Raw genomic sequence first — 25,144 nt, 5'->3', positions numbered from 1 at the left:
AACAGGTAATACCAAAGAGCTACATGATTCCTGTTTATACTACTTGGCATTAGTAGAGAACCATGAAAAGAGGTTAAAACAGCATTAACTCATCGAGGAAAATCTTAACTACTAAAATTGACCTAGCCCGATTATTTCAAGGTCTTGAAATATAATGGTGCTGTGTTGGAAAATGTTCTAAAGTTTTGTTGATGCATGCACGGAATGCCTAACAGCCAATAAAATAGAACCTCGAGATTATGTGTAAAGGGATAATTAATATGTAATACCTAATAATTTCTGTTTAAGCTCTAAGAGAAAATGAAATGATTTCTCCCATTCCCTCCTATATTTGGGTAAAGCTGAAGATGAAAACATTCACCACATGCATAACTCTGGGACCAACACAGTTCCAGCTCTCCCCTTCACTGGTTACCCTGGTACATGATTCTCATTTACTACCACCCCCACACACCCATGACAGTTGTTCTTTTAGCAGAGTCATTCATCCTAAGTATTTCTAGTCTCATGTATGCTGACTACATGGCAAAAACTGGACGGCAGATAATGGGAATATCCTGAAATCAGGATCAGACAGGCTGGGTACATTTGTGGGCTCCTTTTAAAGATAGGTACCACATGATGGTAACAGGTTTATTGCTCTTGACTAGAGAGTCCTTCTTCAGGTCGGTTTCTACTTAAAGAGCACTGAACATCAGAGCTGTTTCATCTTGCTGGTGACACTTCTGTTGTTGAATCAGTACTGCAGCTCCCTCCCCAAGATCAAGTCTATAGGCAGCTGGCTGTCCTTAGGCTGCCACCTTGCTCTGACTTGGAAATCTGCAAACTGACTTGGAAAGAAGTCTATTTATTTCCATGTCCTTTTCAATCATTCAAGGATTTAGTAGACATAATTTCTCAGGCATAATAATGAAATTTTTTTCATACTGTAATTTGAGCAGATTTCCCTAAAAATCATATATGTTCTAAGTTAAATTTGTTTCACAAAAACAAAATTTAAGGAAAACAAAAAGATTGGTTTCTCCATTCCTTTTAAAAGAAAGTAGTAATTGAATTTATCTCAGGATTAGTTTTAGTTTCAAATAAAACTTCACTAGTCACAAATAAGTACAAATGAATACTACATAAATTTAGTCACTCGATTTTTCTTCAGAATATTGCATTTCCCATTTCATTTACTATTAAAAGTGTGCTTGCTGAATTTTGCCTTTCTTACCCCATTCTCCCCTTCTCCCAAAAAGCTACACCCAATTTATTTTAATAGTTTTCTCTGCGCCTTAGTGCTTTTTAGAGCATTAGCAAATTAGCAAACTAGCTTTAATCATTTTCTATACTGTAAAGCTTAATCCGTGTTTAAATAAAGCACCAATTGGGTTCTTGTAGTTCCCTCCCCGTGCTTAATCTTTTCAGGGTATTTACATAATCCATCCATTGTCTTTCCTATTGTTTATTTCCATTAACCTGTGGGTGACACATTTTATGAATGGAATGTTACTGATCCCCAGATTATATTTACCATTTCAGGGCTCTGAGGTCCCACTGGGTATGTTCAGAATTAGCATTAGCTGCCCATGATGTGTAAATAATTCAGCACATTTACAGAGTAATCCTGAATCAATAAAGTACAGAAAATAACTACACAGAAGCTTAATTAATCTTTACAAAACAAGTTTTAAAAGAAGGGAATTGTTTTGTTCTGCCTTTCAGGATAAATATTTTGGGTTTTTACCATTCTGACAGCTCTGTCTGTATCAGCAAAGTGGAAAACATTCAATTATCACATAAAATTCAACCACATTTAATACCTAATGTGAATAAATTGAAGTCAGTCTCATTCCCACTTTGGTAAATCAATTTCACAGATAAATGAGCCTGCATAGACCTGTCCTATGATTAAAGCCCTTTCTTTTCCTTACCTATTTTTAAAGTACAGTACTTATTTTTATTAAAGTTACATATGTATATGGTCTAAAGAGGAAATTTCTAAAAGGGTTTTTAATGGAAAATGTAAGTCTTCTATATTTGTTTCATCCTACTCAAGTCATTTCTAGGAAAAAAAGAAAAAGTCAACTTTCAGCTGATTCTTTTGGCAATTAAACTTCATATGCCTAAATTACACACTAAGATTTTTACTTCTTGACTTTTCAGTTACATTTTACTAACTTCCCACTATGGAAGAGAAGCCCTTGGCATTATTATTATTATTATTATTATTATTATTATTATTATTATTTTGTAGTGCTGGTGCTGTAACCCAGGGGCTCACTCATGCTAGGCAAGTGCTCTAGACTGCTGTGTCACACCCTTAGCATCTATTTTTTAAGACAGCTTTGTGAACTGCACATATTTAAATTGTACAATCTGGTTAAGTTCTGACATACTTTTCCCTTGTGAAACCATCACTACAAGCAAGTTACGATTTCTGAGTCTTTCTTCCTTCTTCAAGCAGCCACTGATTGACTTTGTCATTTGGATGAGTTTGTATATTCAGATTTTTATGTAAGAGGAAATATATAGCATATACTTTTTGGGTTCGATTTCTCTCACTTGGCAGAAGTCTTTTGATATTTATTCATGGTGTCGTATGTTTCAGTAAGCCATTCCTTTATCTTCCTGGGCGATATTCTATTGTGTAGAATAAATTGTTTATCCTTTCTGTGTTGATAGTCCTTTGGCTTGTGATCACACCTTATTTATTATAAATAATGCTGGTATGAACATTTATAGAAAAGCCTTTTGGGGGACAGAGGCTTCCATTTCTCTTGGGAAAATTCCTATGAGTGAAATGGGTAGCTTCTATCTACAATAGGTGTTTAGATTATTAAAAATATGCTAGTTTCCAAAGTAGGCTGTACTGTTAATTTCCTATCAGTTGCATTTGAAAGTTCCAGTTTCTCCATCCGCATCCTTGTCAACATTTTTACATTCTTTTATTTTGCTGTTGTTCTGAATTTTTAGCTATACTAACAGGTGGGAGTATGATTTGAATTGAATAGGTTCCATTTGAGTATTCAATAGTTCCAGCACCATTTCTTGAAAAGAAAAAGTATAATTTCCACATTGCCTTTGCATACTCATTGAAAATCAATAGACCATATATGTGTGGGAATCTATTTCTTGACTCTCACTAGCATGCTATCTTTGATTACTGTAGCTACATAGCTTAAAATCAGAAAGTATCAGCACCACAATACCATCCTTCTAAAAAGTTATCTTAAATAACTTGCATTTACATATATACTTTAGAATTGGTTTAACTTCTACCAAATCCTACTAGGATTTTGATTGCAATAGCATTGGATCGATAGGTCAATTTCAGGATAACTGAAACAGTATTGAGTCTTATGACCCATGAATACAATATAGCTCTTACTTTATTTAGATTTTAATTTTTCTCAGCAATACCTTGTATTTTTCAGTGTACAAATTTTGTACATCTTTAATTAGATTGATCCCTAGATATAACTTTTATTGTATTATTATTATTATAAATATCATTTTAAAATTCCAATTTCTGGCATACAGAAAAAATTGATATTTCTATATCTTCCTAAGATCCTGTAACTTCTCTAAACTCACCCGAGAATTCTTTACATTCCATAGGGTTTTCTTCAGAGATGATCATGTCACTTGCAAATAAAAAGTTTTGCTTCTTCCTTTGCAGTCTTGATGCATTTATTTCATTTTCCCTGACTCAATGTACTGGCTAGAACTTCCAACACTATTTTGAACACAAGTTATGCGAGCAAAGATTCTTATTTTAAACTTTAGGTGGAATATATTCAGTTTTTCATCATTGTGTCCTTAACTGGTTGAACACATAACACATAGTAATAATAACCCTAAACCCACTCTTTGGTTTTTGTATTTTTTTAATTCACTATTTCTATTCTGTACATCATTTCCTCTTCATATTTCACTATTTTATAAACCTTTTTCTGTAAACCTGAATATTTTGATTAAGTGTAGAGATCGAACTTTGCTTTGTTGTCGGCTAGACATCTTTGTATTTGCTTAAATACACTTGAGCTTTGTTGAAGAATGTAGTTAAGCAGTTTGATCTATTTGAGTCTTGGTTTTATGCCTCATTAAGACAGACAGGACAGTTTTTATTTTTGGGCTATTTTTTTTTCTGCTGAGGGGGCAAAACCCCATAAGTATTCTCTTCAATACCAGTGAATTAGGTTTTGTACATTGGGTAAAGAAACTAGAAATCCTGGCCCTGTGTTAGCTCTGTGGATTTCCCCCTGTAATCCTTTCATGTGGTACCAGACTTTAGTTTCCTCACAGGTACACAATGGTTACTATTTAATGGAGACTTTTTAATGGGACCCTTTGCAAATCAATCAATCAATCTTACTCTTTGTCATGCTTGTTCTCTCTTGCTCTCTTAGCTCTGAGCTGAAAACTCTGGTTGCCTTGGTTTCTTTGAACTTCCAGCTCTGTCTCTTCAAGTCAGAGAGTTGAGCTTAGGTTCCTCTTCCCTGGGCAATGGTCTGGACACTATCCTGGCAGTATACAGATCAACTGAAGGGCTGGCTTCTTTTGTTTTCCATTTCTCAGGAATCATGGTTACTTACTGCTTTATGTATGATGTCATGAAAACATTTGTTCTGCACATGTTTATCTTGTTTTCCAATTGTATGAGGTAAGAGGGCAAACATAATTCCATTTCTCAATCTTGGACATTAGGAACTTTTTTGTTTATTTTTTAAATGACCACTTTCCCCAATGTAAAATGAACACTTTTATGTGGTGTGACTACCTCACCTTTATCTAACAGTTTACATCATTTTGTGGGCATTGAACCAAAACCTAGTATGAATATTATATTAACTATGTAAATATCCAAGGCAGTTGAGATAAAGTATTTACTATGATTACTTTCTGTGTTCTGTTCAGTATTTTGTTTATAATTCTCAATTTTGATTTAAATTTTCCTTTTTGTATACTTAATCAAATATGATTCCATTCAAAACTCTAAAACAATGCAATCAATACTATCCCAAACTCTACCCAGAGTAAATCTCTTCTCAAAAAGGTACCATGTTTCTTTAACCAGGCCTTCTTCTAGTCCAAACAGGATGCTCTCTGGGTTCAGCTGCTATTTCTGTTTTGGAAAGGGGCAGGGGGTGGTTCCTCTAATACTCATTACTATGCTCCTCTTAACTCTCATTTTGATTTCCTGTTCAAAGATCTTAACTCCTTTATTTCCTCTACAATTTACCAAAGGAAACATAGGAAATATATGTGTGTGTGTTTGTGCGGGTGTATGTGTGTGTAAATATATATGTATATATGTATATTGGTGGTACTGGAGTTTGAACGCAGGGACTTGCACTTGCTAGGCAGGTGCTCTAGCACTTGAGTCACCCCTCCCAGCCCATTTTTGCTTTTAGTTATGTTTCAGGCAGGGTTTTACATTTTTGTTCAGAGCTGGCCTCCTGCCTATGGACTCCCATGTAGCTGGAATGACAAGAACATGCCACCATGCCCAGTTCATCTGTTGAGATCGGGTCTCACTAACTTTTTGCCCAGGCTATTTTTGAACTGAAATCTCCTGATCTCTGTCTGTTTCCCAAGACCTAGAATTACAGGCATGAACCACTATGTCCAACCCATGAAGCTTATTTCTTCAAGCGTATGTCTGAAAAATACCTTTATTCAACTGTCATCCTAAATAGAAATTTTTGATGGTACATTGTACTAGGTAGGCAATAATCTTTCCTCAAAAGTGTAAAGTCGCAGATATACTATTTCTGCATATCAGTATTGCTCCTCACATTCAAATGAAAGAGGGGTATAGGTCTTTAAATTCTGTTCACTGCCTGACACTTAGTAAGTGTGCAGTATTTATACCCTGAGCATCTACTTTAATCCATTTTACAGGGTGCCCAATGGGCTCTTTCAGTCTGTAAACTTAAATCTTTTAATTTTGAAAATTTTTTGAATAATCTCATGACCAATTTCATTAACTTAATCTTGCAATACTATGTCTTTATATTGTATGTGTGCCATTTTCATGAATTCCTAAGAGCCTTTATTTGTTCTCTGAGGTTTTTTTCTTTTTTAATCATGTTTTTGTTTTATAGATGCTCTGTCTTTTCAATAGGAGAGGTCAATAATGGGCTTTCTCCTCATTTGCTTCTCCCCATATAATTTTGTTTTTCCCAAATTGCTTTTCACTCCCCTTTGTCTACTTGTATTTAGCTCTGTCTTCCATAATCAAGCCTTTTCTCAAATAGTCTGATGATTTAGGCTATATGATCAGTTTCTAAAGTGTAGTATTAGAAAGCCAATGGAAGCAATGTGAGTGTAGATGGTACTTCAGGATGACGGTCTTTGCAGAGGGGGATATCTGGAGGGGCTGTTTGGGAAGTCTTTGTTGTCTGCAGCTTTAGGTCTTCTCTCTGGGGCTAGTGAGAGACCCAGGGGAAGACACCTGCAATATTCCTGGAAGGTGTAAGCCTGTCTGCCTGATGGCTTTTTGGGAGACAAGTGTATGAGTTGGGAGAGTTGTGTGATTCTCAAATTTCAAAATGAAGAGTTAGTTCACCTCTCTGTTTCTACCTCCACTGTGCCTGGTGTTTGCTCCCTTCTCCCACCTCAGCCTAGGTATCGTCTAATTTACCTTCTCTGGGGAATAAGCCTACAGTGTTTTGCCAGTGTAGGAGAGCTGAATTGAAAAGAGATCTGGGCATTGACATGCTTCTTGAACAGATTAATTTGTTCTTCATTCTTACTTTCTGGGGGTCTTGATAATGACATGTACATTTTGGTGTTTGCATGATGTAAATTAGAATGCTCCTGTTTTCACACTGACAGCTTATGATTTTTTTCCTGGATGTCTAATTAAATATCATTTATCTATCTGATTTTCAAAATATCTTTCAAAAATTTTTTTGTTATTTTTTCCCCTTTTACTCTTCAGAAATACTATTTTATTGTTTTAGTTAGTATCTATAGGATACCAAGCCAGACATGTGTTCAATGTGTCACCTTTTCTCCTTTTTCTTTCCAATTTGCCATCTTTAACCAGAAGTTCATTATTTATGTTTACTTCATTTTGTCTTATTACTTAATGTTATTGAAATTCATTTCTAGAATATAATTGGATCTCAATAAACAAATTACTATTTAAGTATTAATAGTACCATTTTTACTTCTTTAGCTTGAGATCATAAGCAATTTATATTCTTTCTAAATTTAAACATAAGTTTAGAATTCTTATAATAGTTATAATGGATAATTTAAATGCATTAATTTTCTAAATTTGTCTACATGTCAGCTTGATTTTTTTCTATTTCATTTCGGTACTCTTTCTTCTTATCGAGGCTTCTGCAGACTCAGGAAACAATGGGAATATAAGTCAGCCCATCTCAATCAATCAATTTCAATTCTTGCTCTAAGAACACCAAACAAAAGTGAAAAGAATTACAAAGTATATTTCCTGAGAAATTATCTGAAGAAGATATACATGTAAGAGAAAAAAAACTGTAAGAGAAAAGAAGAAACTAACATAATACATAGACAACTATTATTTCCTTACTGTGCAGCTTCCAGGTGGCAGTGTGAGAGACTGAACTCCCTGGGGTGGGATGGCTGTGACTACCCAACCCAATCATGGTGATCCCACTTGAGTGTTAGTGACTGAATGAGGCATCCTTTAGTTTTGGTTCAGAACTGCAGCAATGGCCAATTTAGGGTAAATATGATACGAGAGCCTCCTGGGAGATTCTAACAAAGTTTTTTCATGATATTAAGAGAGCTACAGAAAAAAGAGATAGGTTCTACTATTTTTTTTTTTTTTTGAACACTGGCACATATGGGTACAGAATCAAGAAAGTTTGTAGTTGGCTTGCTACCACTCTGGGGATGAAGCTGTCCCATGAAGGAGGATAATAAATAAGTCTATCTTAAAGCTTTTTCTCCCTGAAATCTGCAACTGCAAAAGAGTAAGCATACAGACTTATAATTTAAACAGTTTGGGTAGGATTTATGTTACTTATAGCTGAAATCACTAACCATGGCAATGTAGACTATTACTGATATAAGGAGATATTTAATTGAGTGATAAGCTCTTTCCTAACCATGGTTCAAAAGGGAAAAATGACAATGATTCTCATTGAAAGACACAAACAATACATTGAAAAGACTCTATACAACCTAAGAGACATCACTTTCAACAGCAGCAAATGTAGAAGCAAAGCTCTGTAAATGCAAAAACCTTCTTTATGACGTCATTTTGTGTATAAATTCAAAAAATATTTTGGGGAGAATTACATCTTAAGTTTGTAAGGTGAATTCAACTCTGCTCTGGGAACACTGCTTTCTGATGTAAGTGGACCGGTCACTTGGGATGAGTAATTCTCAATGTGGGACTGTCCCATGCATTGCATGTCCAAATCCTGTGCTATGTGACCCCCTCTATCACAGGTTATTGTAAGGATAAATATCCTCTCTCATCACTTACCCTGAGCTTACCAGCTGTAATTGAAAATAACTAGTGTACAGGAATAGATGCATAAAATATATATGTGAAAAAAACATACCTAATTTGAGAATTTCTTCTTTCAGAATCATGAAAAAATCACAGAGCCTAAGCTCCTCATATTATAGCTAAGACCATAGAGAGGCCAGAATGGTCATGCAAACAGCATTCAAATAGATAAGTAACAGTTTTGGAGAAATTAACTGAGTAATTTTTTCAATAAATTCCATGAAAAGATTCCTAATTACCTAAGTGTAACACAGCAGACTTTTTGTAAGACATCATACATTAACATGGTAACATTTTAGAAGGTCTGATAAGAAGAGTGGTAGAAAAAGACAGTTATTGGCATATTTTTGTTTCTAACCATTAGGTTCTTTTGAACTAACTAAAATCAGGGGAAAAGAATATCAAAGAGATAGTTATCTTTCACATCTCAAGTGTTTCTTAGTATCTATAGCTAATTATTTTTAAGCAAGAAACTATGCAAGGTCTTGTAGCTTATGTTTGCACAGAATGTAAGTAAAAAGATACCTAATAACTTCAGTGTGTCATAACTATGTTATCAGTGGCAAGTGAAGAATATAGACAGTAACTGGAAACGCCTTCAGAATACTCTGCTGGAGTAATTGAGAAAGGCTCCACTGTGGTGCCAGGACATGAAGGTCTCCTTGCCTGGTGACACTGAGAGAAGAAGGAATATTTACCACAGCTTGAGGGACAAGCCTATGCAAGGATGAAAAGAGCCAAAGGCAAGCAAGAGTTCCAGTGGAATGGACACTGCAGGGGCAATGGCTAACATACAAGAGTGGTAGAAATTGAATGATGGGCTAGCATTCTGCAGATCACAAGTTGAAGAATGTAGATCATATGTTGCAATGTAGGACTGCTGATAATTCTTCAGCAGGGGCAGGAAGATATAATTAACAATAGGAGAATGGAGGGTTTAATAAGATATGGAAAAACAAATACTTATATTGATGAATAAAATATACACCTGAAGTGGCTTATCTGATTTTCTAAAAGAGAAGAAAGTCTCTCTTTTATCTCCTCAAATCTCTCTTTTTCTTCCATGGAAACAGTTCCAATTCCATCAGGCCTGAAAAAGAAATCAGAATCAGTAATTTATATTGATAGAGTATTTACCTTGATATACTTTATGCACATACACATTTCCTAAAAAATCTAAATAATCACAAAAAGCCAAACTAGCCCACAGTCTGCATATTAGTTGTTGCCTACAGTGGAAATTGACTGTAGGTATTTGTAGCCATTTGCTTCATATTTTGAACCAGAATGAATGAATGGCATTATTTTCTTTTAGACAGCCTTCTAGGTAACAGATAACAATAAATACTTTCCAGATCTACAGAAAACAATGGCCAGTCCTTGAGAATGGCAGTTAAAAGTGTTTTATAGTGGCACCAAGCATTTGATCAATTAAATGAATATCCCCTGAATGGAAATAAAAATATATACTGGATGCATGCTAAAATGTCTTAATTGATTCTCTTCCAAATAAAAATTAACCTAATATGATACTGGAGATTTAAGATTAATTGTTGCAAGAAACATATAAAGTTTAAATATGTTAGAGGTTTAGTGCTCTATTGTTTAATAATATGTGGGCAAACAAATATTAGAATAAAAATATATAGAGAGAAGGACTAGCTGTGTTTCTATTTAACATTTCTGTGTTTAACTAAATATCCCTCTGGAATCAGTATGGAAATTAAAAAGAAATTTTTTTTTTTTACTGAGATTAAAATATAAAATACAAAAATTTACTTAACATATCTGTGTTGATTTAATTATCTGGTTAGATAGCAGTCACTTAAAATTCTGAACATATAAACTGCTTGTCTATGTTAACACAGGAAAAAATGTTAATTTTATATTCATTTTAAAACCTGTTTATGTATTTCAACAATCAAACGAGTCTTTTGCACTTGATAATTGATAACAGGCATTTTTTTACCCTTTTAGCTTATTTCTTTAAAGATTATATTTTAATTCCAAATGAAGTATACTTCCCATTCTAAAGTGCCAATTTTAATGCTTAAATATAAAATAGGTAAAAACAAGGGTTATTAAAAGCAAAGAAAATAATGAGTGCTTAACTTTCAAACAAGGTTTTTATTTGATGTCTACCATTTTTGTACATGTATACAGACATATGTACATGTGAGTGAGCATCTATATCTGATACCTATTAACTACCCAATCAGGACAAAAGCAATTAAAGTTACACCTGAATCATACTGACATATGATCTTTTATTTGTATCAGATAAGCATCGTTCAAGTTTGAAGCTTTGTTTCTAACTTAAATAATTTGCTGCCTCAGAAACTTACATGCTATTGGAATTTATGCCTTGAAAACATTTCTTACACTTATAATTCACTTCTAAACAAGGAAATATCAATTATTTAATTTCAGATTCAGAATAAGGTATTAATTACATTTATTCCTTCAGAATTCCTTTTGAATGTTAGCTATGAAAAAACTAACAAAAAAATCTCTCTCAAATACTTTTAGGAAGGAGAAAATACTAATGTATAAGTTATACAGCAGTGAATTATGAGCTAATCCCAGTGTTTGATATTAATTCAGTAATGGATATTTTACATACTGCTTACCATCAGCTTCCTTTGCATAAATGTTAGCATGAAACCTAAATTATAATCTATGAATAAGCATTGACAATGATCACAAAAATTTACCTGTTTTATTTATTTATTTATTTTTCTTATTTATTTTTATTTTATTTTTTATTAGGATATATTCATTGTAGGGATGATTCATTGTGACAATTCCAAACAGGCTTATGTTGTACATTGGCTAGATCATCCCCATTGTCTCTCTTACCTAAGTTTTAAATGAAGTCATTAATCTGGAAATTTTGGCTTCCAACAAAATAATACTACATTATTACATACACAGTAATAAAAACTAGGACCATAAATTACAGCAGATTACTTCACTGAATACGCCTATGCAAACTTGATTTTTAAAAAAGAGCAATAAACTTATCCTTATTTTTCTGATGTCTGACATGGTCCTTTGGCTTAGCTCTCTGACTAATGTCATCTGGCTAGCTGTGAGTGAACTTTCCTATTCAGGCGAATTGTGAAGTGTGATGGTGATCCATGGAGAGACAGCAAGAGGTCCTGTTGCAGAAAACTTCACAGAGCACATTGCCTACCCGATGGAGTTCAGATGATGAAAGTGAGAAAGGTAAGACAGTGGAAGCTCCTTTGTGTCAAGTTTCACTAAGATGAAAGGCAGCATATGGTGAAGAATCATCATTGTACTGAGCTAATGATTCACTTTAGGACAAATCTGACAGATTAAATATAACATTTAACAAATTGAACTGGTTTTATATACATGTTCTGACTTTAGAGGACTATATATGGTAAACTAGATACTGAGTATCAGGTTTAAGAAGTAGTCTTCTAATCTCACTTATTACGAATGAGTGGTAACTTTGCTGCAATGAAGCTTACTGGCAATGTTTCTTCTATAATAATTCTTGCCAAGAAATACAAATACTTCCTGTATCACCACCATTTTTCTTATTACTGCCATTTGATATTACAGAATTCTAAATATGCACTTTGCACTACATTAACTGTATGTATAGAGAATAATAGAATGCTCATAATAGTCCTGTCTCTAGTATGCAAGAGAGGAGGCTGAGAGAGGCTAGGTTACTTCCCCAAGGTCACACAGCTGGAAAGTGCAGAAGGCTGTACTTGAACCTAGGTCTCTGGCATTTCAAAGCCAGTGCTCTTGGAGACCATGCCTTATTCTCTTTCTTATTTTCACACAAAAAAATGAAGAGTAATAAAATATCCTATTAAACCACAGAAGCTATATGTGAGAAGCAAAGTGCTGGAGGTGTTTTAAATATTCTTTCTTACATCAGATATTTTCTACATTTGGATATAGCAGAAAGCTTAAAAGTCAGTAACATTTAAAATATGATACTTCTCATTGACTCAGTGATTCAAGTGAAGAAGACATTCATGATGGAAATCATAAAACTTTTCAATTTTCAAAAATTGTAAAATACATATTTTCAGAAACCTGGAGAGAAACTTAAACCAGTTATGTTGCATGAATTTTTTTTAGTAGATGTAGAGAAACAGAGCTTTAAAAATTATACCTTATATAAGCACTACCTCTAAAACATATCTAGAACCCAATGACCCCTCACTAATTTCACCACTGCTCCTTTGGGCCCAGCCATCATCAGCTTCCTTTAGTACAGCTGTAGCTTCCTTGGTCTTTCTCCATCAGTCTTTTTTTTGTCAAGTACTGGCAATACACTATTGTAAGAGTCTTCAAGCATGCGACATTCACAGAACTCCTTAACTCTAGACTCTAATGACGACACAATGTAGAACCTGAAGCCTTTACGATGGTCTACCAGACCTTTTATGATCTGTGCTTCCTTCACTCACCATCCAACCTTGTCTACCCCCTCACTGTTCTGTTCATGGGCGTCATGGCCCAGACATGGCCTTTGCCAGTGCTGCTGCCTCTGCCTTGGAGCTCTTCCCCTGGATACACACACTGCTGGTTCCCAACCTCTAGTCTCTACTTACAAGATTCAGGATGAGTGAGGTTATCTCTCACGGCCCTATGTGAAGATATAATTTCCCATTCCACAGCCCTTTTTCCCTTTAGTGTGCTTTACTGCTGGCCAATGTATATTGTGCCACCATGCAACATGATGGTTTACTTTTTTATTTATTGTCTTCTCCTTTACTGCTATATCTGTATCACCTAGCACACTGGCTGATATATTGTTGAACACTCAATGCAAATATGCTAAGGAAACACATGAGTGGTATGTATAATATAAAAATATCACTTATATAAGGCTATGAGAATTCATGCATTATTAGTATGTCAAATTATTATTATCTCTTGTTAGTATTAATAGGCTATAAATTATTTGGAAAATTAGTATCATATAACAGTATGCAGAAAATAGAAATTTTGTGAAAAGCAAGCAAAAGCAGGAATTGTAGTGAAGTATTCTGGGTAAAAAAAATCTCTAGCAAAAGATGTGTATATGTACTTAGCCAAAATCTTTAGTGTTTAGCTGTCATGTTAATAGGAAAATAATTCATTTTAAATCTCAAGGATGGAATTTTTCTCAGAGATAACAAAAGAAAAAATAATAATGCTTCTTTGACACTGATTAAAAAAAAGTATTAAAGTGTGGTTATTCAAAATTCCAACATAAAAGGCCAATTTCCTGATTCAAATGTTAGTTGGATTTAACTCTATGACTGATAATTAAATATTAAAGTGGTTTTAATGAGAAGGAAGGCATTCTCATCGACTGAGATTTAATATTTTCATTTTATCTTGGGGTCTGCAGTTACTGAACTTACAATATTGCAATAAAAATATGGTGCTCTATAAAGTGATTTAAGATGTGAACAAACTGCAAAACGTAGACTACAAGGACATACGCTTCTTCTAACTATAGATAAAGTCAAACAAGCTATGATATTAACTACTAATTAACTGAACAGCAAATGTGTTTATGTCATTATTATTCAGTCTTTTTTTTTTTGGTGGTTACAGGGGTTTAAACGGTGCCCCCCAGGCCTACTAGCTTTCCTTGTTTTTAGACAGGGTCTTCTACTTTTTGACCAGGGCCAGCCTTAGAAGACAATGTTCCTACCTCTGCCTCCTGCACGGCTGGGATCACAGGATGCACCACCACACCCAATCCCAAAGACTTTTTTTTTTTTTTTTTGCCAGTACTGGGGTTTTGAACGCAGGGCCTCACACTTGCCAGGCAGATGCTCTAACACTTGAGCCACACCTTCAGCCCTGTTTTGCTTTGTTTTCTTTTGGTAATTTTTTTCAGGTAGGTTTTTGCTCAGGGCTGATCTCAGACCATGATCCTCTTTCCTATGGCTTCTCACATGGCTGGAACCACAGGCATGAGTCACCGTGCCTGGCCTCAGCCTCAAAGAATCTTTAAAACCAGAATCTACACAGTAGAAACTCTGACAGTGATGATTAAAAGACAGTTCCCACATCTGCCTATGGGTCACACTGTTTTGGGGGAAGTCACAACATATATGTATACAATACTTTTTCTGGAAGAAGACTCATTCAAAAATTAATTCATGAGGGCCATATAACATTAATTTTTATAATCCCCAACAGTCTAAGGGATTTTATAATCTGTGCTACTTGTTCACCAACATGACAGATTAAGGCATATAAATAAAAGAACAAAATCTTATATATAATGGACATCTTGCCTTGAGAAGCAGTTCTTCCAGTGAGAAGTGCAACATAAACTCTAAATTGAGAAAGATGTTTTGAAAGCACAACTCAGGCTCAAGAGCAACAAGCAATATTATTAATCCTTTTTCTATTATGTCTGGTGGCTTCTGAGGCTGCCCAAATAAGAAATAAGTTTCTGCAGAGGTAAAGAACAATTATATTCTATTTGAAAGATCTAAGAGAAAAATGGGATAAAACTGGGCATCAAATCAGGCATTTGATGTCACAATATAACCACAGCACAACAATAAAAAAACATTAAAAAAAAGGATTAGGCATTTGAGCAAAGAAGAAATATTAATAAGGGTTTTGCTTAAATACTCAGACATGATCTAAAGTGGCAGATTCACTTCCTGTGTTTGAATAGTGTGTTTAAAACCCACAGCACTAACAAAATTTTTTTCAGAGGTCCATGACACCAATCAAAAACAATTTTAGCAAATGTCTATTTCTTTTGTGTAAGTTTGAGTAAAGATAACTTACTGGTTGTAAACATATTCCAAAATATGGAAGGGGCAATGATACAGTGAGATGCTCTATAAACACATGCTAAACCATACAAACTACATGACCCTCTCTGAGGTTAATAGCCCAATAACAGCATATTGAAGGTTCTGAGAAGCCCACTAGCAAAGAAATCTGTTGAACTTGTTTAAGAAACATGTCCTAAAATTAAGTAGTCATGGGATCACCTCACAATTCCTACTTAAAATCATCACTTAGTGTGATGAGTATTTGTTCTACAGCTTACTGAAAGCTGTAATACGTTCTCTGGTGATTTTCTTCCTCACCATATCAGCTGGACAGGTTCTAGGTACCTGAGGGATAAATGCATCGCAAGTGTCTAGGAGTCTGCACACTGCCCAGGACAGAGGGCTCAGGAAGCTTGTGGGTTCAATGAGCACACCACAGGGGAGCACTGCACAGAACAGTCCCACTACAATGACGAAACAGATTTCTTTCCCTAGTTTGATTTGGGAATCTGGTGATTTCAGTTGCAAAATCTCATTTGTATGCAATGCGTGGTGAATGACAAAGTTCCCTGTGCTTTTGAGTTTCTTGCAGGCTACTTTTCACCTGCTGTCTGGTCTCCTCTGAGGAATTTATGGCATCCTAGTTTCTTCTCCAGAGCCTGGAGGGGAGAGACACCTCAAGGGTGGTGTTTCTGAATTGCCAATTCTGCCCACAGCACAGCAGGTAAAAGTCACTCTGCACTTTGCGTATTTCCCACCAATATCCATTTGTGAACAGAGTGCAGAGGAGAGGAGGTCACAGGAGAGGAGGTCACAGCATGAGAATCAGAAATGATGGAAGATGATAAGGAGAGAACAGTAATTCCTTCTTTATTGCTTCCTAACCTCTAATGTCTCCTATTGTTTTAGTCAAAATGACCTATCATTTGGGCAGACACAGGCCACATAATCAGCATCTTGTTACATACCCTGAAGTTGTAAATAGATTTTCTACGAAAAAATATTTAAGAAGAAGAAATGGTGAAATCAAATTCTTACTCTGTCTTTAGAAACACTTTTCCCATACAACCCTTTCCTTATTTGGATTTTGTACTACATTCTAATTTCTTTGGAGGTTTAAAAAAGTGTGAATACTTCTACAGTGAAAGCAACAATCTTATGACTTAGTTTCTGGGATGAAGACAGAAAATCTTATGATTTTGGTTTGTATCATGTCAAAATCAGAAAGGTGTTTGACAGTTAGCCTCTCTTGGGACCAAGTAAAAAATCATTTTTCTTAGACTAATCCAAGCTAAGATCACTGCTGTATACAACTCTAGAATCCAGAAAAATGAAATGCTGAGAGAAACTAAAAGGAAACACAGGATGGTATGAAGGGCTCTCTGATATAAATATACTGTCTGCCTAATATTTTATTTAAAAATAACTTGTATTGGGTAAAGAGTGGGATGAATATGATCAAAGTACTCACATACATGTATTAAAATATAATAATGAAACCTATTAAATTGTTTAAAAATTGGAAGAGAAAGGATAAGAAAGTGTAACAGATGGGGCAAATTTGATCAAAGTATGTTATATACATGTATGGAAATATCACAACAAAACCCCTTTGTATTTTATTGTCTATACCAATAAAAGAAAGTGAGAGAAACTTGAATTGTAAATAAAGGAACTTCGCATGCAACTAAATTTGAGAGAAGGAATTCAGAAAAACAAAGACAAAAATAAAAATTTCCTATAAATGTGTCAATAAGAAATAACTAGTAATATCCCCTTGTAAATATCATTCTAGTCTACTTTCTACAATTCTATTATTGTACATTATGATTCATAATTTGATTCTTAATGAACTGTAAAATTTAATCACATTATTTAAATATTCTAATATATGCTTTCTTATAGAAGAGTATTTTAATCTATGGGTGTGTCATAATTTATTAATCCAGTTAGAATTCATTCCTCTATTTTTTCCTACCATAACTACTGCTGCAGTAATTAAGCTTATGCTCTATATTTTTAACCCAAATCTGACTGTTTTCTCATGATAAATTCCTGGAAGTATATTGCTAAGTTAAATGCATGACACTTTTAGGTATTTGATAGTTACTGAAAAGTTGTTTTAGAAAGTGCTTCATTTACACTCTGACCTACAGTGCATGAAATTATTAATTTCCCTACAAAATCATCAACTGTAATCTTTATCACTTATTACAATCATTTCCAATATTATGCATAAAAGGGGTATCTCATTTGAACATATTAAGTTCTAGGATATAAAATATGCAGTCTTGCTAGGCAGGTAAGACCTTTTTCATGGGCCAGAAAATAATTTTATTAGTTAAAAATAATGATAAGCTGCACTTAAAAAGCATTACAATATATCAGCTATACAATTTATAAAGAGATGATCCAATTGTCATTAATTTACTTAATGAATATTTATGGACTACTCAGCCAAGTCATGGGCTGTAATGTGGGCACAATACAAATGGTCCCTACCCTAATAAAATGGATAGCATAGGGAAAGACAAAAAAATTCATACACTAATTATATTTATATAATTTATGAAGGCCAAAAATAAAAAGATCTGATCAAGTTTGGAGTGTTAGGGAAGGACTCAATTTGGGAATAATATTTAAGCTGATATGAGACAAATAAGAAACAGTTAATCTAGTGGAACCTGAAGCAGAGGAGGTTATAGAGAGGGTTCCAAGAGGTTCTCTAGAGAAATGTCCAAGCCATTTTTTTCAAAATGTGCATTTTATCAAGTGGCTTCTTCTCCTTACAGTAGATTATTTGGATATTCTAAAAATCTCTCCTCACTACAAAACATGTAAGTGCTTTATAAACTACAACAAACATGTTAAATCAGCATTTAAAACATTTATAAACATTAGCACATTAAATCAACATTTACAAGTAATGCAACTGCTTATAAGTATAATAATTCTTCCAAGAGCAGGCAAATGAAAAATGAATGAGGAATTGCCACAAGAGTAGTGTGAATGTGAACACCATAGCTGTCTTGAGTGCAAATGCCAATAACAAGAAGGCTTTTCAACTGTGTTGAACAGGCAGGACTGTTGGGCCATAAACAAAATCTCCATGGGCTGTTGAGCCTGATATGCCTGCATAAAAATGGGACAACTGAATTGGCTATACTGTCAGTGAAAGGATGGTCCATAAAGAATCCATATTCTTCTTCTTTTTTTTTTAGATGGTACTGGGTTTGAACTCAAGGCCTCATGCTTTCTAAGCAGGTGCTCTACCACTTAAGTTGTACCCCCAGCCCAAGATTCTATAGCCTTATAAAGAAGACCCAATGAGAAAGTCTGTTGGTTTTTCCCACTTCCATAGACTGAGCGAGAATCTTTCCTGAGAATGTGTACCATAGGACTAACATCATAATGAAAGGTGCTACTTAAGCAATCAAGGAACCTCCAACATGAGAAAATAAAGTAGCTCTAGAAGCATCCCCTAACACTAAGGAAAACAAGAGCAAATCTCTTTGGGAGCTAGCACTCTCAAGCCAAGCCTCGTAGAATTCCCACAGATTAACTCTCAGCATATGTATTTTTTTTTTTTAATGCTAGTTGCATAAGAAACTAAGTGACCATGGCAAAAATGTTAACAGGAGCAACAGATTTAAGAATCTAAGAAATTCAATTATCACAATGATAAGTGTACATAATAATAATAAATGCTCAAGAAAATAACAACAAAAAAAGAGAAATAAAAACCAAGAAAGGAATTAGAGATATTCAGAAAAAAAGCAGATTTTAATAATAACAATTTAGTGATCTGAAATTAACAACTCAAAATATGGGTAAAACAGTATATGTCATAGCTGAAAAGAGAACTGAAAAAACAGTGTAGGGATTGACAAGCCACCCTCATTTATTTACACATGGTCCATGACTGCTTCTACACAATCATGATGGACTTGAGGAGTAACAAAGACCACAGGGTTCACAAAGCCCAAAACAGTTATGTTTAATATGTGGCCCTTTCCAGAAAAAGTTTCCTAACTCCTGCCTTCTGAGGCAGACTGAAATGCAGTCAGAAAAATACAGAGTGCAGCTAGAAAAATAGGGAATATAGATAGATATATCAGTGATAAGAAGCAATACAGAGATAAAATGCTTAATAAATGGGTGACTGAAGCTTCAGAGGATGATAAAGAGATTGGAGAAAAGAAAATATTTATGAAGAATACAGTACTTCAGAACTGATGACAAATATGAATCTTCATAGCTCATTCAGGGTAAATAAAAAGGAATGCACATTTACCTAGTATCAAGGCAGGTGATTTAGAAATCCACACGAAACCCAACCAGAATGAATGAAAGAAAATCCACACATAGATACATTTAATGAACCCACAAAAAACAAAATAATATTAAAGCCAGGTATATAGAGAAGAAAAAGCACCCTGAAAAAACTAGAGGGACTTGATGGTCTTTTTGTAATTAGACTGTAATGGTCTTCATGACAAAAAAGGAAGGTGACAAAGCTCAGTAATATCTCAAAATTTCTGAGAGAAAATAACTATCAGTTTAGAACTACATACCTAGCAAAACTTTCTTTAAAAAATTAGGGTGAAACAAAGGTAATTCTAAATAAACAATTCCCTACTTATGTAAGATCCCTTAGAGTACATTGCAAAAAACATATTTTAGTAAAAATAAAAAATAATAAAACATAATATCTAATTTGTAAGATGAAAAAACAAACAAGAAATGATATAGGTGAAATATGAGACAGTACTTGTTACAAGTACGTAAGTCAGTAAGGGAGTGATGGGAGCCAAATGTTCCAAGGTCTTATTTTACTTAGGAGGAGAAATTTGCCAATTAGCAAGAAACCTTAAAATTTCAGCAATGTGCATGGTAAAAACTCAAGTATAACTGTTGGGAAATCTAAACTGCTAAGAAAAAAATAAAATGAGAATAAAGACATAATCTCAATGAAACAAAAACCAAGAAAGAGGGTAAGACACAAAAAGTTTACCAAACCTGTGCCAAAAAAGAAAACCTAAAATAAAATGATAGAAATTAATTTACTTTTATCAACACATGTGATAAATATAAATGGACTGTATTTTAAAAAGTCATATTGAAAACATAATCAAAGTTTACTTTACCATTTATAAGACACACTAAAATATAAGAATATAGAAAGTTTATGAGTATGAACAAACATGTATCAGACAAATACCAAGAGAAAGAGACATTAATGATTATCTAAATAAGTTTAACTCCCAAACCATTATTAGTTATGATAAGGGTCACTAAATAATAATTTTCATTTATTAGAAAACCTCAACAATTTCAAGTTTGAATGTACCTAACAAAACAGTCTGAAAATATATATAGCAAAAATTGACAGAAATAAAAGGAAGAAATCACCATACCAATTGTGGATCTCTACTCACATTGGTTATAACCCCATAGCTCAAAAAGGCAAAAAAATTGATAAGGTTACAAGATTTGAATCCCATAAATTCTGCTTATACACACCAATGTAAAGAATGTACATTTTCAAATGACATGAAACACAGTATTTGAAGCATTTATAATATTTGACATATGCTTGGCCATAAAGAAAATCTCCAAAAATTACAAAGAATTTATATCATATAGCTAACACTCTTTGAATAACAAAATACTTAGCTAGAATCAATTTTTAAGGAAAAAAATTATAATGGGAAGTGAAAAATCTTCAGGAGAAGCCAGGCACTGGTGGCTCACACCTTTATCACCTACTGGAGAGGCTGAGATCAGGAGGATTGCATTCAAGGGCAGCAAAAAGTTTGCAAGAGCCCATCTCAACCATTTGCTGGGTGTCGTGGTGCACACTGGTTGTCCCAAGATACATGAGAGGCTGAGATCAGGAGGATTATGGTTCAAGGCCAGTCTGGGCAGAAAGTGAGACCTTACCTCCAAAACACTCAGAGGAAAAAGGGATGGAAGCATGGCTCAAGCAGTACAAATACAACTTAGCAAGTGCAAATCCCTGGGATCAATCCCCAGTGCTGCCAAAAATAAAAATAAATAAAATTTCTCAGAAGGAACTTTAATCAAGTCTTATGTATAAAATTTATATATATAGTAAAAACAATATATAGGGGAAACATATACTCTTAATTTTTATATTAGAGAAGAAGAAAAGCTGTTCAGTAATGAGTTAAACTCCTAATTTAGGAGGTAGGGAAAAGAAAAAGAAAACTCCAGGTGATAGAAGGAACAATAAAGTTAAAGACAAACTTTAATGAAATGGTGGGCTGCCAAAAGGAAAAACAGGGGAACTTTTAGAATGATGGATAGATGACTCTGCATTTATCAAACCCAACAGAACTGTAAGGACTCTACAGCAAAGAATGAATTTTACTGTATGCAAACTTGAAAAGAAAATAAAACAACTGCAATACATTAACCAGAATACCGAGGTATGCCAGGATTGTAATTCATATAGTGACACATCTATGACACAACCTCACTAAAGAAGATGGGGGAGATAAGCTGTTGCCCTACTGAATTTTGACTACAAACTGGAAGGCTATGATGAAAGGAATGGTTCACAAGTGTTGAACTCTTGTTGGCAAACTCTGAAACTTATTTCCATGTCTATTGGAGCTGAACACTTAAGTCAATGGATGATGGATGGTGGAAATCACATTTTTCACTGTTGAAAAGTAACAGGGAAGAAGGGAAGGCTGAAGTGACTAGCAGGGTACTCTTGTTTCTGTTCATAGTTAACCTGATATATCTAATCTATACTGAAAAACATATCCCTGTGTGCTGTCTCTTCCTCTGTGATTTACCCCCAGCACATTTTTCAGAAAAGGCTTGAAGTTACTTGGCATGAATAGAAAGCAGGAAATTGATCAGGTAGCCTTAGTAACTATTCCCTAAGGTTCAACCTGTCTAGCTACTTACTTTGGATGATGGGGTGCTTTGCTCTTGCTTTTTACTGTGTCTTTGTCACTCCTCAAATAGGCCTACAGTCTTTCCCAGCAACACAGGGGAAGATAACCGCTGCTGGAAAATCATGTACCATTTGCTGTTGCAACAGACACTCTCAAAATTTGCCTGAGCATTGCTAGTTTTTTACAGAACGGTCCCCAGGAGCTTATTTAACTAATACAGGTTGAGTATCCCTAGCCTGAAAATCTGAAATGCAAAATAGTTTTAAATCTGAAATTTTTCTTTGAAAGTTTTATTAGCATTTATTAAATTGCACATAGTAAGGGGTTTCATGACATTTTTATGCATGTATATGATATACTTTGATCATATTCACCCTCCATTGCTCTTTCTTATCCTCTTTTCCATTCCCCATTCTCCTTCTGCCTTATTAGTTGCCCCCCTGCACACCTTTTACTTTAGTGACCTTAGTTTTGTTTTCTCCTAGCTTCCACAAGTGAGAGAAAACATGTAAGACTTGTTTTAATGGGCCTGGATTATTTCACTTAAAATGATGTTCCACAATTCCATCCACTTAAGCATCATGGCTCAACCAGAATTAGGGGTGTTCAACCAGTAAAATTTATGCAAACATTTCAAAATAAAACCTCTGAATTCTGAAACACTTTTGGTCCCAAGTATTTTGGATGAGGAATACTTAATCTGTACACTATATATATCATTAAAGTATTTACAGCATTTCATTTGTCCTATTTAATACAGTATCTATGATTTTAGTCAAATAATGCATTGTTATTTCTAAAATTAGAGGTAATAAGTTGAAGTGTTAATTTCTAAAGTGATAATCAAGGGAAAATATTAGCATCGGGACGCTTACCAGTCTGTGTTTCGACTTGGAATCCATGGGAAAAAAGAATTATCGCTGGGTGTGGGGTGCACACTTGTAATTCCACTATGAGGGAGTCTGAGTTAGGAGGATCATGGCTCAATGTCAGCCCTGGCAAAGTCAGGGTGACCCTATCTGAAAAACAAACTAAAATCAAAAGAACCACAGCTCAAGTGGTAGAGTGCTTGCTAACAAGCGAAAGACCCCCAAGCTGAATCTTCAGTACTGCCAACAACAACAAAAAAGGGATTATTTTACATACACTATAGTCATATTGTACTCTTGTACCTTACACTTGAAAGTCAGCACATCTGAGCTGGCCTTTGTCAGGCATGTAGTAGCTCTAAGACAGTCCTACTAATGGCAGAAGAACGTGAATATATTGTGTGTCTTACATTAAGCCAAGAAATAAAAGACATTTTGTATTGCTGCTTTCGTTTCTCCATTCTCAGCTTGACTTACAAAACCAAGATGTATAAACACACATAGCGGCCTAGAACTTTGCCCTATAATGTATTGTCTCTGAAAGTCTCTTTTCTCCTTCCTGTCAGTCCTTAGCAGCACTATCACTGAATGAGTGGCAGTGTTATTTTCAAGGGTATGTGAGGCTATCATCCTGCAGGAGTGTGTCTGTTTCTGTCCTTGACTCACTTTTTCTTTCTTCCTTTCTTTTTCTCTCTCTTCCTCAGTCTTGGTACCAGCCAGGCCTTTTCTGTTTAACTCTATTCTTTTATTTCTGAGACACTCAGAGAGCTATTCAGAAAAGATGTACTGTATAGACAGCACACACCCAGAGAGCTCAGCACTGTGTAATAAGATGTGCTCCCTGAAAAATTTCAAATCCAGACAGCATGGCTGTCCTTCACTTCAGTTGATAACAAAAGGCAATCCTTCTTCCTTTTGAATTTTGACAGAGGTAGTTCAGGTAATGAGCAAAACGACTCCCTTGAATGTGTGTCTTGACAGATGTAAAAGTGATCATAAAAAAAGACCATGGCAAGTACTGAAGGACAAGTCAGACTTGACATTGACAGTATTTTTAACAAAAGTCTATATCAACATCAGATGCTGCAGATGAGAATAAGAGAAGCACTTTCACAGGGGAAGTTTCTAAGACCTGAATAGTCTATTAGCAAAGAAATTAAGAGTATAATTACATTCACATTGAAACACTGCAACTTAGCATGAGGTAGTACAGCCCTACTGCCTATTTTTCATGTTTCTTCTCCTCACAGTTTACATCCCCGTGGGCTGTGTGACAAAGAAAAGCACAATAGAATAATAACAGCAACCCATACTGATATAGTCTTTATAATTACCCAGTGTCTTCACAGTAGTATTTCTCTTCCTTTTATATACAAGAACTCTGAATTTCAGGAAGGTTAAGTGACTTGCTCAACTTGGGTCAGTTTGCAAATTTCAGAGTCGGGATTCTAGCAGACACTTTTTATTATTCTTATTCTTATTGTTCTTTCACTGTGTTAGCATGGCATTTATGAATATATACTGGACTATAAATACTATAGGAAACATCATAACTCTCAGTTTACCTTAGATAATTTCTACCCTAAATTGAGGTTCAAATTTCCCTAACATCTACACTTGTTCTTAAATTGCATGCCACCTAATGTTGCATAAGAGACTGACTCATGTGCTTAACTTTTGAAGAAATAGAATTAATGTGAATATAACAGATAAACTAGGCATGAGCAAATAAACCTACTTTAAGTTACAGGTTATCATTAGGAAGAAAACAATAGTTTTGCAGAATAAAGGTAACTATAGCAACCTTTGATTCAAATTAGACCACCTCTCAGACAGAGGCAGCAGCAACTATGTGTTTCAGTAACTTTCCATTAAGATGCGTCTCAAACACACCACACACATTTTGGGATCCCGTTAGCTGAAATTTGAACTTAGTGTTCACAATTTAATTTTACCCTTCAGTGTCAATAACTAAAATAATCTGATTATATAGTCTTTGGATTTGCCTGTTTCACTGCAGTCTTCCCATTTCCTTGTATTTCTGAATACTGCCTA

The 25,144-nt window shown here is 34.6% G+C and overlaps 1 protein-coding gene across 8 annotated transcripts in view; it reads right to left on the bottom strand.

Annotated features, from left to right (window-relative positions):
• The window catches only part of Cadps2 (calcium dependent secretion activator 2), a 546,589-nt gene that overhangs the window by 114,607 nt on the left and 406,838 nt on the right, over positions 1-25,144 (bottom strand). For all 8 annotated transcript variants that reach the window (XM_074064310.1, XM_074064333.1, XM_074064259.1 and 5 more), the window contains exon 14: positions 9,489-9,590. In XM_074064310.1, the coding sequence (XP_073920411.1) occupies positions 9,489-9,590 (102 nt within the window). The remainder of the gene's footprint in view (positions 1-9,488; positions 9,591-25,144) is intronic.

This window comes from Castor canadensis, chromosome 2, assembly GCF_047511655.1.
Source record: "Castor canadensis chromosome 2, mCasCan1.hap1v2, whole genome shotgun sequence".
In the NCBI taxonomy this organism is placed as follows: Eukaryota; Metazoa; Chordata; class Mammalia; order Rodentia; family Castoridae; genus Castor; species Castor canadensis.
This window is presented reverse-complemented; position numbering and strand designations above follow the sequence as displayed.